This window comes from Natrix helvetica (genome assembly GCF_964273705.1).
Source record: "Natrix helvetica genome assembly, chromosome: 1".
Classification (NCBI taxonomy): domain Eukaryota; kingdom Metazoa; phylum Chordata; class Lepidosauria; order Squamata; family Natricidae; genus Natrix; species Natrix helvetica.
Genome location: NC_138548.1, coordinates 241,181,822 through 241,196,318, shown reverse-complemented (window position 1 = coordinate 241,196,318; position 14,497 = coordinate 241,181,822). Strand labels below are relative to the sequence as shown.

The following is a 14,497-nucleotide window of genomic DNA, read 5'->3' as shown; positions in this document are numbered from 1 at the left end:
ATCAAGGGAATATAGGACAGGGAACGACAGGGGCAGGAGGGAGGGCCCAACCAGAGGCGGTATTTGCCGGTTCTCCAAACTACTCAAAATTTCTGCTACCAGTTCACCCAAGCCGGTCCGAATCGGCTGAATACCACCTCTGCTTTTATATCTATTAATGTGTGGCAAATTTATTCCAAGTCTCCGACATACCCTTTCCCTTTGTGGCTACTTTCTGCAAATGAATAAGCCTGGTTTAAATAAAAACCTGCCTACAGGTCATTGCACTGCTCTCTTGATTGTTGCCTGTTCATGTCCAAGTAGAAATTAGAGGTGTGTTATTTGCTTGATTTATGTAGAACAGCTGCCAACAACTGCACTGTAACATTACTTAAAACTAAAATGCTGGTAAAATCTGGTAGACACTAGATGGCAGGAAAATGTTAAAAATTTTATATTTACAATTGCCAAACACCTTGCTTAGTTTTTTTTCCCCTCTGCCCCATATTTTTAAAAGCTATTCAAATATTTTTAATAGGAAGATGACATCCTGCAGAATAGAGTGGAGCACTACTTTTAGGTTAAATGTTGTCTCTGGCTCTTTCAGCAGTCTAAAAAAATAAAAATAAAAAAGTCAAATGCTGCAAAGAGGGCCAGCAAAAAAGACAAGAATAAAATAGCAAGAATAAACTGGAGTGATAGAGCCTACAGAGCAGAGAGCAACCATCTACCCCTTTGTCATCGGTAAATGGATATTTGCAATCGGCCATACTTACTATTTTATTATAGGCAACCCTCCCTATTATAGCCATTTCATGCAAATATCCATAACATATTATAAAAATTCAAATATATACATCAATCCTAAAATATTCCCTCCCACTGATTTCAAGCCCATAATGGCTTTGCTTGATCTAAATTTGTTTTAATCTTCAATTGGAGTAGCCACAGATAAGTGTTTCTGCTCAGTTAAGGCCAGCATAGAAGCCAGTCTAAAATTGGAGAGATGCATCAGCGGGTGGAGCCAGAACCTGTATGCACTTTATCCTGTCTGCTTTGTTCTCCTCTTAGTGTACCCATGCGCCGCCGACTTGCACAGCGCTTCCCAAGCCGTATTACAACTATTGCCTTCCAAGCCAATGCCTTGTTGGAGCAGATCAGCATCATTGGGGGCAACCAGACTGGCATCTTCATTCATCGAGTCACTCCTGGATCCATTCCTGATGAGATGTCTTTGTCACCAGGCCAGCAGATTGTGCTGGTAAGATATTCCTTCATCTTTGTTGCATGGTGTGTTCTACCTTCCTGCAAACTCTCTGAAGCAGCGGCCCCCAACCTTTGGGGCACCAGGGACTGGTTCTGTGGAGAGAGGGTTTTCCACGGACCAGAGGGGGCGTAGTTTTGTGTGCTGCCTGCATCCTGCGAATGGGGCTTTGCTTGTTTGCATGGCCCGGTTTCTGACATGGCGCAGCCCATGCTGGTCCACAGATCGGGGTTGGGGACCCCCTTTTCTAAAGGACAATAGACTCTACCAAATGATGCAGTGCTGGCACTAGAGCAGTGGTTCTCAAATAGTGGGGCGCACCCCCCAGGGGGGGCGCGAGGCTCCATAAAGGGGGGCGCGAAGGCTCCCTTTCCATCTGGGTGCAACGGCGGCGGACTGGAGTTTCCCGCCAAGGTTGCCTGTCCGACCAGCCCCCGCTGGCTCCTGGCTGAGGGAGGAGCTGCGTTCCGAAGGCTTCAGGGACCGTCCGAGGCTTCCCTGATGCCTTCGGAGCGCTTAAAACGACCGCGCTGCTGGAGCAACCCTGGCGCTTCGGGGACGAGCCCCGCCGAATTGAGCCGGACCCAGACAGATCTCGATAGCCTGCAAGAAGAGGTAGAGGCAGCGTGGCTCCTGCCTGCTCAGCCTCTGTGCCCAGTTTGGCTTCTGCCTGGCCCGACCCTCGCTTTTCCTCTGGCCGAAGGCACATCCTCTCTCCCAGAGGAAGGCTTTGCTTCTGGGAAACAGAAATACGAGGCAGCTTTTCCACTGGGGTCTCTACATATTATAGGACTGGATCGGTTCTCAAAGGTTTTAGCCTGGGGGTCTCTTTGATTTTTAAAAAGTGATTGAGGACACCAAAAAGCTTTGATGTGTGTGGGTTATATCACTGATGTGTAGTATGTTAGAAATTAAAACCGAGAAATGTTAAAAATATTTATTTATAAAATACTCCGCCATCCCCCTGAAAGAGTACGGTAAACCATACTTTGAGAATCACTGCTCTAGATAAACCTTGAATTTCATTCTGTAGGGCCCTTGTTACCAATTTTAAAATAAGATATTTACTGCATTTCTCATCATTTTCTCACAGAATTGCGATGAATTACTTATGGATAAATGTTTATTGTATAAAATAAGAGGTGTTTAATAAGGATACAGTGTTATGCAGAGGTGTACTTATAACAATTTTATAGACAAATGATACTATTTACAGTCGCGCGGGGGGGGGGAAATGTTTTCTTCTTCCTAGGGGGGGCATGACAGAAAATAATTGAGAACCATTGCACTAGAGCAACATGGCCAGCTTCTGATCACACCTGAGCAGGGCTTTGCAGTTTGGGAGTATCTTGCCGTTAGTGCAGTTTCAACAGTTTAAATTTCAACATGTTGCTACCTTGTGCTTTAAGGCAGTGTTTTTCAACCACTGTTCCGCGGCACACTAGTGTGCCGCGAGATGTTGCCTGGTGTGCCGTGGGAAAAATTGAAAAATTCCACTTTTCTGATGTCCGGGCTGTAATTGGTCCAGACTCCAGCCTGGACCTATCACAGTAGGACATCATCTTCCGACTTCCTTCCCGCCCTAGCACAGTGTGCGACGTCGCGACTCGAGTCACCAGGAGGACCGGAGCAGAAGGAGACGGAGTAAATATAAAAGTAATAATAAAAGTAAGGGCTCGCCTCTTGCACACGGGCGTTCCGATCAGATCCGCCTGGTGGGGACGAGAAGCGAGGAGGCAGAAAAAGAAACGGAGGCTAAGGAGCTTCCCCCCCGCCTCCTCCCAGCAAAAATCTAACCGGGGAGCCGGGCGGGCAGTAGCAAATTAGCCGATCACGCCGCGTGATCAGCTAATTTGCTACTGCCCTCCGGCTCCCTGATAAGATTTTTGCGGGGGGGGGGGAGAAGCTCCTTGCCTCCGTCTCTTTTTCTCCCTCCTCGCTTCTTGGGGCTCCACTTGTCAGAAACTTCTCCTGCATCAAATTTGCAACGACCTTATAGAATAACAGAGTTGGAAGGGACCTTGGAGGTCTTCGAGCCAATTTTGCAGATCCCTGCCTGGGCTAATATGATTGATGCCCTTGGTGGACTTCACCTCTCAGAATTCTGGGAGTTGAAGTCCACCAGTCTTTTTTTTCTTTATTTTTTTTTAATTTTATTAAAAGAGTTTTATAGAAACAAAATTCCCCCCTTTTCACCCCCCCGCCATACAATATACATCTCATACAGATGCTATGCCCCCCCAACCCCCCCAAAAAATTTTCTCATTCAAATATTATACTATACACTTTACCCCCTCCCCTCCCCCATCTTAAAATAGATTACTCATTCACATATTATACCCCCTCACCTCCCAACAAACATAATATAAGTTTCTCTTAAAGTAACAATAGCCCATTGATCCCATCTTCTAAGTTAGTTGAACATATATAAATCATAATATAAATTTCTCTTAAAATAACAATATTTCATTAATCCCATCTTCTAGTTTAATTATGCATATTAACCCACCCTCCACCCAACCCCCCCCCCACCTCCCACTCAAGCCCCCCCCCCTGGCTTCCACTATACACTCTAACATTTCCAAGCAACCCATGTATTATTTACTCGAATCATCTATCAGTCTAAACATTCTTACCTAAAGGCTACATAATAACTCCTAGTCTGGTATTTATTCTGTATATAATCAATCCATTTTACCCATTCCTGTGTATAATCCTCCTGTTTCTGAGCTTTTAAGAAAGCTGAAATTTTTGCCATTTCGGCGAACCCCGCCACCTTCTGAATCCATAAGTCCACCAGTCTTAAGAGCCAATTTTGCAGATCCCTGCCTGGGCTAATATGATTGATGCCCTTGGTGGACTTCAACTCTCAGAATTCTGGGAGTTGAAGTCCACAAGTCTTAAGAGCCAATTTTGCAGATCCCTGCCTGGGCTAATATGATTGATGCCCTTGGTGGACTTCAATTCTCAGAATTCTGGGAGTTGAAGTCCACAAGTCTTCAAGCTGTCAGGTTTGAAGACCCCTTGGGGTTTTTTTCCTAAAGGGTTAGGGATGCAAGGATCTTGTAACTTGACAGCTTTAAGACTTGCGTGCGCACTGAATAGTATTTTATAATTTTTCATATTTCTGTTTACTTACTATTTCATAATAAAGTAATTATAAAATACTTTCTTTGTGTTTATTTGATTCCTATTCAAGAGAATTACTTTATATATAGTCAATATAGGCACAGAGTTAAATTTTTTAACATTTTCTAATGGTGGTGTGCCTCGTGATTTTTTTCATGAAACAAGTGTGCCTTTGCCCAAAAAAGGTTGAAAAACACTGCTTTAAGGAATAGTCTGGAGGGGATTTTTTTCACCCCACATCGCATGTTGTTGGCTTCCCTTATAGATTCTATCAAAGTTCAGAAAGGGGGTTCAAATCAGGGTGGATTTGATTTAAATCAAGACAATTTAAATAATGATTTAAATAATGATTTAAATCACGATTTAAATCACGATTTTAAATCCTGATTTAAATCACGATTTATATCACTAGTAAAAAAGGCTTGGTTTAAATCAACTCGGTTTAAATCATAATTATAAAAGAGCAACTGTCATCTCTGTCCCGCAGCGGCTCCTTCTCTGACCTTCTGTTCACTCACTGACAGTCCCAATATTGCAGAATATACAGCCTCATGCTACATAACTAAGCTCCATTTCATGCTGAATAAACGAAATTATTAATGTATCTTAAACAGAAAACTATCTTTAGATAGATTTTTACTCCAAAAGCATTTTATTAAAATAAATTTGATTTTTTTAAAAATCCAATTTTTTTAAAAAATCTGATTTTTTTTAAGTCATTGATTTTTATCCACCCTGGTTCAAATGCAGAATTGCTAATAGGATAACATTAGAGGTCACAGGCATTGACAATAATGTAGGTTGGCCACTATAGTCACTGATAGTAAGTTTTTGAAGGTTATATTTGGTTATATTTGTAATCTTCTTGTGTTTGTGCTGCTTCCCTTCAAATTACCCCTAGGATTTCCTCCAAACAATGGATAAACATTCATTAGAAAAAAAAAGTTCAGTATACATCAAGAAACACATAGAATTAGAAGAGGTTGCATGGTAATTATTTTATTTTCCAGCTGAGAAAAAAGGGAAAGGATTTGTGTAAGCTGTTGCCTTAATGGAATTGAAGGAGGCAGGGACAAGGCATCCAATTATGGGGCAGTTTGAAAGGGCAGCTAACAAACACTGATTGTGGTAGTTCTCTGTGCTTTGTCCTGAGTCAGAAAGGGGACAGTGCTTACAGTTGTTTGGTTGGCTGAAAAGATGTGTGAATCACCCTAACAGCCAGGAACAATCTCAAGTGTGTTTTAAACTAGATCAAGAAGAGTAGGGAAACAGAAAAGCTGCCCATCTGAAAAAAAATGCTCCACAGTGTGTACATTTGTGTAAAAGATTAGATATTTCTCTCCGGATAAGTTTCTCATTCTAACGCCATCTCTGTCCCTCTCCCTATTTAAAAGGAAATGCTCAAGATTTTATATTGACTGACATGCCATCAGTCTAGGGGTGGGATTCAGCTGGTTCACACCGGTTCGGGTGAACCGGATGTTAATTTTGCATCCGGTTATTGCAAGGACTGGTTGGCCCCGCCCACCTCACCCCACCCTCCCAGGCAGTGGTGAAATTCAGTTGTTTTAACTACTGGTTCGGTGGGTGTGGCTTGATGTGCATGGCAGGGGAAAGATACTGCAAAATCCCCATTCCCACCTCACTCTGGGGCTAGCCAGAGGAGGTATTTGCCGGTTCTCTGAACTACTCAAAATTTCTGCTACCGGTTCTCCAGAACCTGTCAGAACCTGTTGAATTTCACCCCTGCTCCCAGGAGTCTCCACACAGCCTGTTCATCATGCCAGATTAGTACAGGGCCTGCACAGAGGCTCCAGGAAAACAGGCCTCCTGGAAGTCTGAAAATGGACTTGTTTCCACCCTCCGGAGGGCCTCCGGAACCCAGGGGAGAGTGTTTTCACCCTCCTGGAGGCTCAGGGAAAGCCTCCAGAGCCTGGGGAGGGGAAATAATGGGCCTACCAGAAGTACTAGAAGTTTGAAAACAGGTCCGTTTCCGGCCTCCGGAGCCCAGAGGAGGTCGTTTTCACCCCCCCGGAGGCTCAAGGAAAGCCTCCGGAGTCTGGGAAAGGCAAAAATGTCCCCCCCCATGGTGTAGGAGGCCATGCCCACCCAACAACCAGGCAGAGGTTGCTAACATTTTTCAATCCCACCCCTGCATCAGTCCCTGAGAAAGAAAACAAAATGGGAAAATCAGGCATTCTAAGTGGTGCTGAAGGTACTTCCAGCAAGTCTGCAGCCTGAGCACCTAGAATGATCATGAGACTGCTATAAAAATTCCATAATAGTTCTCCAGCGATTCATTAGCCGTTTTAGGGCTGGGAAAATGTGATCTATCTACTGGAAAGTCTTGTTGGTCTTTTCCAGACTGGATATCTTTCAGCTGCATAGACTTTAGTTCCCTGAATTCCCCTGCCAATCTGGCCATTTCTGAGGCAAGGAAAGATAATTTTGCTGTCATTCATTGAACTACAATCACAACGTCTGAAAAGCTCAGAATCTACTCAGCCAGTCAGAGCAGTGATGGCGAATTGTTCAGGATGGCACAACACCGGAATACTTCAGGGTAAATTTTTTACAACTAGCTTGGAACCAATTAATTAATTTGAAAATAAAGTAAGCCAGAATAAGCCAGTTTATTATTAAACAGAAGTTTACTGCTTAACTGCTTTTGCATAGTTTTTTTTCTACCATGTGAGTGGTTAAACAACCCAGGAAATCACCTCCCATAGTTTGTTTAGCTTTTATATCTCAATGTACTCAATCAGAATAGAACTGGAAGGGACCTTGGAGGTCTTCTAGTCCAGCCCCCTGCTCAAGCAAGAGACCCTATACCAGTGATGGCGAACCTTTTTTGGCTCGCGTGCCACAAGTGGGGGGAGTGCAGGGGGGTCGAGTGCAGGCGTGCCGCACCCATAATGCAACGCGCGACCCCCCCAGTGCGCATGCGCGCAAAACGCGCGACCCCCCCATTTTTACATGTTTTTTTTTGCCCTCCCCATGCTCCAGGGGCTTTATAGGAGCCTGGGGAGGGTGAAAAGAGCCTCCCCCGACCCCCCAGAGGCCCTCCAGAGGCTTCAGGGACTGTCCAGAGACTTCCCTGAAGCCTTCGGAGTGCTTAAAACCACCCTCCGAGCAAACCGGAAGTGACTTCCCGGTTGCTCGGAGGGTGGTTTTAAGTGCTCCGAAGGCATCAGGGAAGACTCGGACGGTCCCTGAAGCCTTCGGAGCGCTTAAAACCACCCTCCGAGCAACCCGGAAGTCACTTCCGGTTTGCTCGGAGGGTGGTTTTAAGCGTTCCGAAGGCTTCAGGGACGGTCCCTGAAGCCTCCGGGGGGGTGGGGGAGGCTCTTTTCGCCCTCCCCAGGCTCCTAATAAAGCCTCTGGAGCCTGGGGAAGGCGAAAAATAGCTTTTAAAAAGGTGAAGTCAGCTGGCCAGCGCGCGCATGCGCGCTGGCTAGTTGACAGGGCAGCGCCTCGCGTGCCCTGACAAATGGCTCCGCGTGCCACTTGTGGCACGCGTGCCATAGGTTCGCCATCACGGCCCTATACTATTTCAGGCAAGTGACTTTCCAGTCTTCTTAAAAACCTCCAGTGATGAAGTACCCACAACTTCTGAGAGCAAGCTGTTCCATTGGTTAATATCTGAAATGTAATGGTTGACTGTTGCTTTTCTATTAAATCCAGGAGCACATAGGCCACAAATCCCAGTTCAGATATCATACTAAGCAAACTAAAGGCGAAAATCCATAGTCTTGCTTTGCAATTTTTGCTTATATGATGATCAAATGGGAATGACTGGGCAGGATGCACTAACGTGTGCTAGAAGAAGAGAGCCAGTTTGGTGCAGTGGTGAAGGTGCTACAACTGAATTCTAGGCCTCCCTTAGGCAGGAAAGCTGGCTGGATGGCTTTGGCCCAGTTACTCTCTCTTAGCCCAACTCACCTCACAAGGTTGTTGTTTAGGGAAAAATAGAAGGCAGAAAGATTAGCTGTAGTAGCTTTGTACCATATAGTATCAACCTTGTTAATTCTCGTGTGTGTGTGTGTGTGTGTGTGTGTGTGTGTGTGCGCATACAGCATATGTATACATGTAAGTGTGTATTGTGTATTTATATTTAATAAATAATATAATTGCTCACAAATTATGAAGGATTTAGATTTATTCACACATCTAAACTGGTCTAATTTCAAGGCAGTAGTTAAGCAATTATCAGAATAAGATTTTACTGAACAGTGAATCATGTCCCATAATTTTGTGTCCCACGTCTCATTTTATGTCCCATAAAATGACTGAAACTCCTCTCTAAGCTACCCTGTTTCCCCAAAAACAAGACCTCCCCGGATAATACGCCCAATTGGGCTTTTGAGTGCATGTGCTAAAATAAGCCCTCCCTCAAAATATTGCAACACAGCAACAGCCATGAGGTGACCATACTCGCCGCCTCCTGCACCTCAAAAATAATAAGACCTTCCCAAAAATAAGGCCAAGCATTTATTTCAGGAGTCAAAAGAAAAATAAGACCCTGTCTTATTTTCGGGAAACACAGTATGTAGTTCAGCTGCCAGTTTCATTATAACACCCCCTTCAATGTCAAGTTGCTACTATTTCTGTAAAAGTATCATTAATATGGGAAAGGTCTTTCCTGTCGTGGAGCTGTGCTAGGTTGCAATTGTTTGACCTCCTCAAACAGTGTCTCTTTGATCAACATTTCAAGTTCTTTGAATGTACAGGTGGATTATGGAGTCATGGAACCAGGTTTCAAAGCTCTCCTAGAAGATGCAACTCTTGAAGAGGCTCTTTGGGTCCTGGAAAAAGTGAATGGATTTTGTTGCTTGTCTGTGAAGCACAACATGGAGGGTAAGGATATTTGTTTGCCTTGGAGATGGGCTACGTCTGTCTCTCTAAAGGCTGCTGAGCTATGACTTCCATTAGACCTCATGATAAGCCAGACAGTTAATAGAAATTGGGCTTTGTTGACAACTCACATCTTCTATCCCTGGTGTACATGATAGCTTCGAAGTGCAAAAGTCATAATGTAGGATCCAAGAATGCTGGTGATCAGCTATTTCTCCCTCTTAGTGGGATCCTACAATGAAGAAAGGCAAATAGTAGATTTGTGAGTACCCCTAAGAGTGGCATACTAGAAAACATGAAGAAACTTTCCTGTACTGTACCACTCAATTTAAGATTTAATCATAATTGGGATGGGGGAGTGGATTGTGTTCCATTGTAATTAGTATGAAGGAGAATCAACTTGGTGTTTCCATGCAGGAATTCCTTCCCAGCATTTATGTTTTTTTTCCAAATCCTAAGAAAAATCAGTTGAGAAATCAAGAAAATGGGAAAAAGTATTACCCAGGGTAAGCACTGACAATGCTAGCCAGAAGGTGCCCTCTTCCATTCTGGTTGTGGCTTTTGGAAGGTGGTGTGGCTTTCTGATAGGTCTTAATAAATGAAGTTCTGAGAAACTTTTTGCTTGGGGCTTCCAGCACCTACCGTAAGTGGGTACAACAGATGCCATTGACAGATCCAGTGTATGCAGGGAGTTAACCAGAGCCAATTTAAGAGGTCCTTAGCTTTGGTAACAATTGAATGGCTTTGAGAGTGAACAGTGCCTTCTGGTCACATATTATGAAAATTCCTGAACATTCCTGGGATTTCCATTTTCCCATCCCTAAATGTGAATTGGAAGTTGGACATACAGTGATTGGGCATCAAAATGTATTCCCCTGATTTAGGTATCTCACTGGACATGAATATGGAATGCCAAGGATCTGTTTGGGAAGTACCGTAATTGTGCTCTCACATATTTATCTTCAGTCCCACTTGACCCACGCTATTGCTGTACTTTGATTCACAGTTTCCAACAAACTTTATCTTACTAGGTTACAAGAAACTATTGACTGACCTGAACTCCAATCTGGTAACATCTGGTGACTCCTTCTACATCCGATCCAACCTATGCCTTGAGAAACAAAATCCTGGGGAACTCTCAGTTGGATGCCATAACATTCTTCATGTCACTGACACTGTCTATCAAGGCCAAACTCAGTGGAGTGCTTGCCAGGTGAATCCTTATACCATGAAAGACATGGATGCTGGTACCATCCCCAACTACTTCCAGTGAGTATGATCATCCCAATAGGTTTGAAGGGAGTATGTTCTTGTCTATCTAATGCAGAGATGCATAGCTGTTTTCTTCTGCCTTACGCATTTCTGTCCCCATTTCTTTGATGTAGGGCACAACAGCAACTCATTGCCCTCATTCAAGAATTGTCCCAAAAGAATATGGTTTCCCGGAAGGTAATGAGACAACCTTTCACTCTGCTTTAGGAAGCTAAATTTGCAAGTTGATTTGGACTGCAAACTACATTACAAAAATGCATTTCCACCAAGCTGGATCAAGATGGACATAAGGAAGAGGAATTCCATGCTGCATTACATTTATTTATTTATTTATTTATTTATTTATTTATTTATTTATTTATTTATTTATTTATTTATTTATTTATTTATTTATTTATTTATTTATTTATTTATTTATTTAAATTTGTCAAACATGTAAAAGATAACATATAAGTATAAACATAAATATGAACACAGTAAATGGGTACGAATAAATGAGGACAGTAGGACAGGGATGTTAGGCATGCTGGTGCGCTTAGGCATGTCCCTTACAGACCTCTTAGGAATGGGGTGAGGTCGACAGTAGACAGTCTTAGATTAAAATTATGAGGGCTTGGGGATGTAACAACAGAGTCAGGTAGAGCATTCCAGGCGTTGACCACTCTGTTGCTGAAGTTGTATTTTCTGCAATCAAATTTGAAGTGGTTTACCTTGAGTTTGTATCTATTATTTCCTCGTGTATTATTGTGGTTGAAGCTGAAGTAGTAATTGACATAGGATATTGTAGCAGATAATTTTGTGTACTACACTTAGGTCAGGCTGTAGGTGGCATAGTTCTGCTTACATCACTGATCTCCCTCCACACAAACAACCTAGGAAATAGATGGGAATAGCAATTTTAGAATTATCAAAAAGTCCAAAAGAATTCTTTGAATCAAGGCACTCCAACCAAGGGGCAATCAACAGATGTAGACTTAACCTTATAAAAGAAATGCAGTTAAAGACTTCAGTCACACACAAATTAATTGGCAGCCTGTGCAGTATTGCATTATGTCTAAACAGTAACTGACATAGTGGAAAGTTGTATACTGCACAACCTCACATCCCCCACATCTTCTGCACTGATGATATCACAGTGGTAATTGAAAATTGCAGCCCAGAGAACTCTTAACAATAGGTCAACCCCAGGTACCAGACATACTGCACTATCAAAGGACTTGTTTTCCTACTAACATGTGGGAGGCATCTGGGTGAGAATTGCTTGAGTCAAAGGCTTGGCATGAAAGTCCTTTGGGGACATTGTTCTAAGGCAGGGGTGTCAAACTCATGGCCCGCAGGCTGGATGCGTCACTTGCTGGCCACGCCCACACCTGGCTTAGTGAAGGGGGGAAAAGTGATACGTCACGTGATGACGCCATGACAACATGAGTTCGCACCCCTGTTCTAAGGCAACTTCCCCAAGGTGGTGATCCTAAGCTTAGCTCCTATAATTGCCCAGATAACTACTGCCATAACTCCTGGGTTAGCTCTATACCAGTGATGGCACGCGGAGCCATTTGTCAGGGCACGCGAGGCGCTACCCTGTCAGCTGGCCAGCACGCATCCGTGTGCTGGCTAGCTGAGTTCACCCTTTTTTAAAGCCATTTTTCGCCCTCCGCAGGCTTCAGAGGCTTTATAAGAGCCTGGGAAGGACAAAAAGAGACTCCCCTGCCCCCCCCCCCAGGCCCTCCAGAGGCTTCATGAGCTTCCCTGAATCCTCCGGAGCGCAAAAAAATGGCCCTAAGGGCAAACCGGAAGTTCAGGAACGGACTTCTGGTTTGCTCAGAGGGTCATTTTGAGCGCTCCGAAGGCTTCAGGGAAGCCTCTTGAAGATCCCTGAAGCCTTCGGAGAGCTTAAAACGACCCTCCGAGCAAACCGGAAGTGACTTCCGGTTTGCTCGGAGGGTCATTTTGAGCGCTCCGAAGGCTTCAGGGAAGCCTCCTGAAGGTCCCTGAAGCCTCCGGAGGGCTTCCGGGGGACGGGGGAGGCTGTTTTCGCCCTCCCCATGCTCCTATAAAGCCTCTGGAGCCTGGGGAGGGTGAAAAAAGCATGCAAAAATGGGGTCGCGCCTGTAGTGCGCGCATGCTCACTGGGGAGGTCGCGCATTGCATTATGGGTGCGGCACGCCTGTACACATCCGCCCTGCGCTCCCCCCACTTATGGCATGTGAGCCAAAAAAGGTTCGCCATCGCTGCTCTATACCTTTTGGCTTTAATATAACGCCTTCCCTTTTGCCCGTAGAATTCCAGTTTTCAACGCAAGTTGGTCCGTATTGTGAGTACAAGTAACAGGATCAATCCACTTTGGTCCACTATGCAAAATAGTTTCTCAGATTCAAACAAGCCAAAAGGTAAGTTCAACTATTGGAATGTTGTTTATTTTTGCTGGAAGTTATGATTACAGCCTACAAATATTTATCTAGGCAAATTTAAGCCTAGGCGGAGCTTTTCTTTCTTTTTTTAAAAGCATACAGAACTGTTCCATAAAGCATCTACTGAGGATAACTAATTAATTTGCAAATTAAAAACGTCTCTGAGACTTTTTAGAAGTTTGGCTATTTTCTAGAAAAAACATATTTCTGTAGTAACCAAATTACTTATCGTAGGCCCCACTGTAGCTATTATATTTCTGGCTTTTTATATTTCTGACAGTAACTCTAAACTAAGACTCTTTAATTGGGGCCATTTAATGAATGTCTTCAAATATGCTTTCTTAAAACATAGGTAGGAATAAAACAAACAAACAAACAGTGGCTGAAGTCTACAAGCATTTATTTCTCTGATTGCTTTACTCTTTCCTTTCTAGTGAGTCCCAGGAATTGTGTCAGTCTGATGCCATACACTTTTGTCAGGCATTACAGACCCGGGCAGCCACGTCCAGTACTTGTGGTGCCAGCACTTTTGAGGAAGATCATGGCTGACAAGCTATGCCTTTCCAGGGAATTTGAAAAATGTCCATCAGGTATACAAGAATCTTTTTGCAGGGAAATGTTGTTTTAAGTCCTGGAAACCTCAGCATCTGAACTTGAGACAAAGTTAGGGAAATGTCTAGCTGAACTAGAAGAGAGTGCATTGCCTCACAGTAAACTTCACAAATTCATGTCTATGGAGATTCTCAGTCCAGGCCATGTTTGTCTCAAAGGTTATTTTTCAAAAGGCAATTGGACTAACATAGGCCAGTTGCCTTTTGAAAGAGCATGTTTTGAGTTCACAATTCCTGTTCAAATGATTGCCTTGTTCCTAGAACATAGAATATTTCTTGGTACTGGATTTTCTCATTTCTCTCATGTATCCAAACATTACTTCTAACAAAACATAAGAAAAAGAGATTTAGTTTGGATTCAGAACTGTGCCCTCTCATTTTTCCCCTCCTTCCTGCTCCTGCAGATACTCAGAACACAGAATCCTTCCATGAAAACAAAGAGTTGAATGGCAGCTCTTGTATTCCTCGATGGGATCTGGAACAGTTAATGCAAAAGGTATTAGAGGCTGGAAGAACAGATGTTGTACTTGGGTACAGATGCAGTTCTATTGGGTGAGGGGTTAGGATGCGTATTCCCTTAGGACTAGTACTGCAAATATTGTTCAGTGCTATCCATGCACTTATACATCTCACTGTCTCTAGGATGTGCATGCCTGGCTGGATCTGGGCCTGGAGAGTGTGCAAGAACTTCTGGCAATGGACATGTATCCCATCATTATTCTCATCACCATCAGTGAGAAAAATGCCAAGAAAATCAAGTGAGTACTGTCACTTTGATGACTTACAGTTCTCTCTGGCAGAATTGTTACCTAATTATTTTAATCACCAAAGATGCACCTAAAATGAAAAGATTTAATGAAAAGAAGGACTAGGGGTGACATGATAGCAGTTTTCCAATATCTCAGGGGTTGCCACAAAGAAGAGGCAGTCAAGCTATTCTCCAAAGCACCTGAGGGTAGGACAAGAAGCAATGGGTG

The 14,497-nt window shown here is 43.6% G+C and overlaps 1 protein-coding gene across 2 annotated transcripts in view; it reads left to right on the top strand.

Moving 5' to 3' along the window:
* Positions 1-14,497, top strand: part of CARD14 (caspase recruitment domain family member 14) — a 34,837-nt gene that overhangs the window by 19,260 nt on the left and 1,080 nt on the right. For both annotated transcript variants that reach the window (XM_081935743.1, XM_081935744.1), the window contains 8 exons: positions 1,051-1,240; positions 9,103-9,229; positions 10,258-10,495; positions 10,612-10,675; positions 12,780-12,888; positions 13,344-13,499; positions 13,925-14,016; positions 14,163-14,278. In XM_081935743.1, coding sequence (XP_081791869.1) covers positions 1,051-1,240; positions 9,103-9,229; positions 10,258-10,495; positions 10,612-10,675; positions 12,780-12,888; positions 13,344-13,499; positions 13,925-14,016; positions 14,163-14,278 — 1,092 coding nt within the window. The remainder of the gene's footprint in view (positions 1-1,050; positions 1,241-9,102; positions 9,230-10,257; positions 10,496-10,611; positions 10,676-12,779; positions 12,889-13,343; positions 13,500-13,924; positions 14,017-14,162; positions 14,279-14,497) is intronic.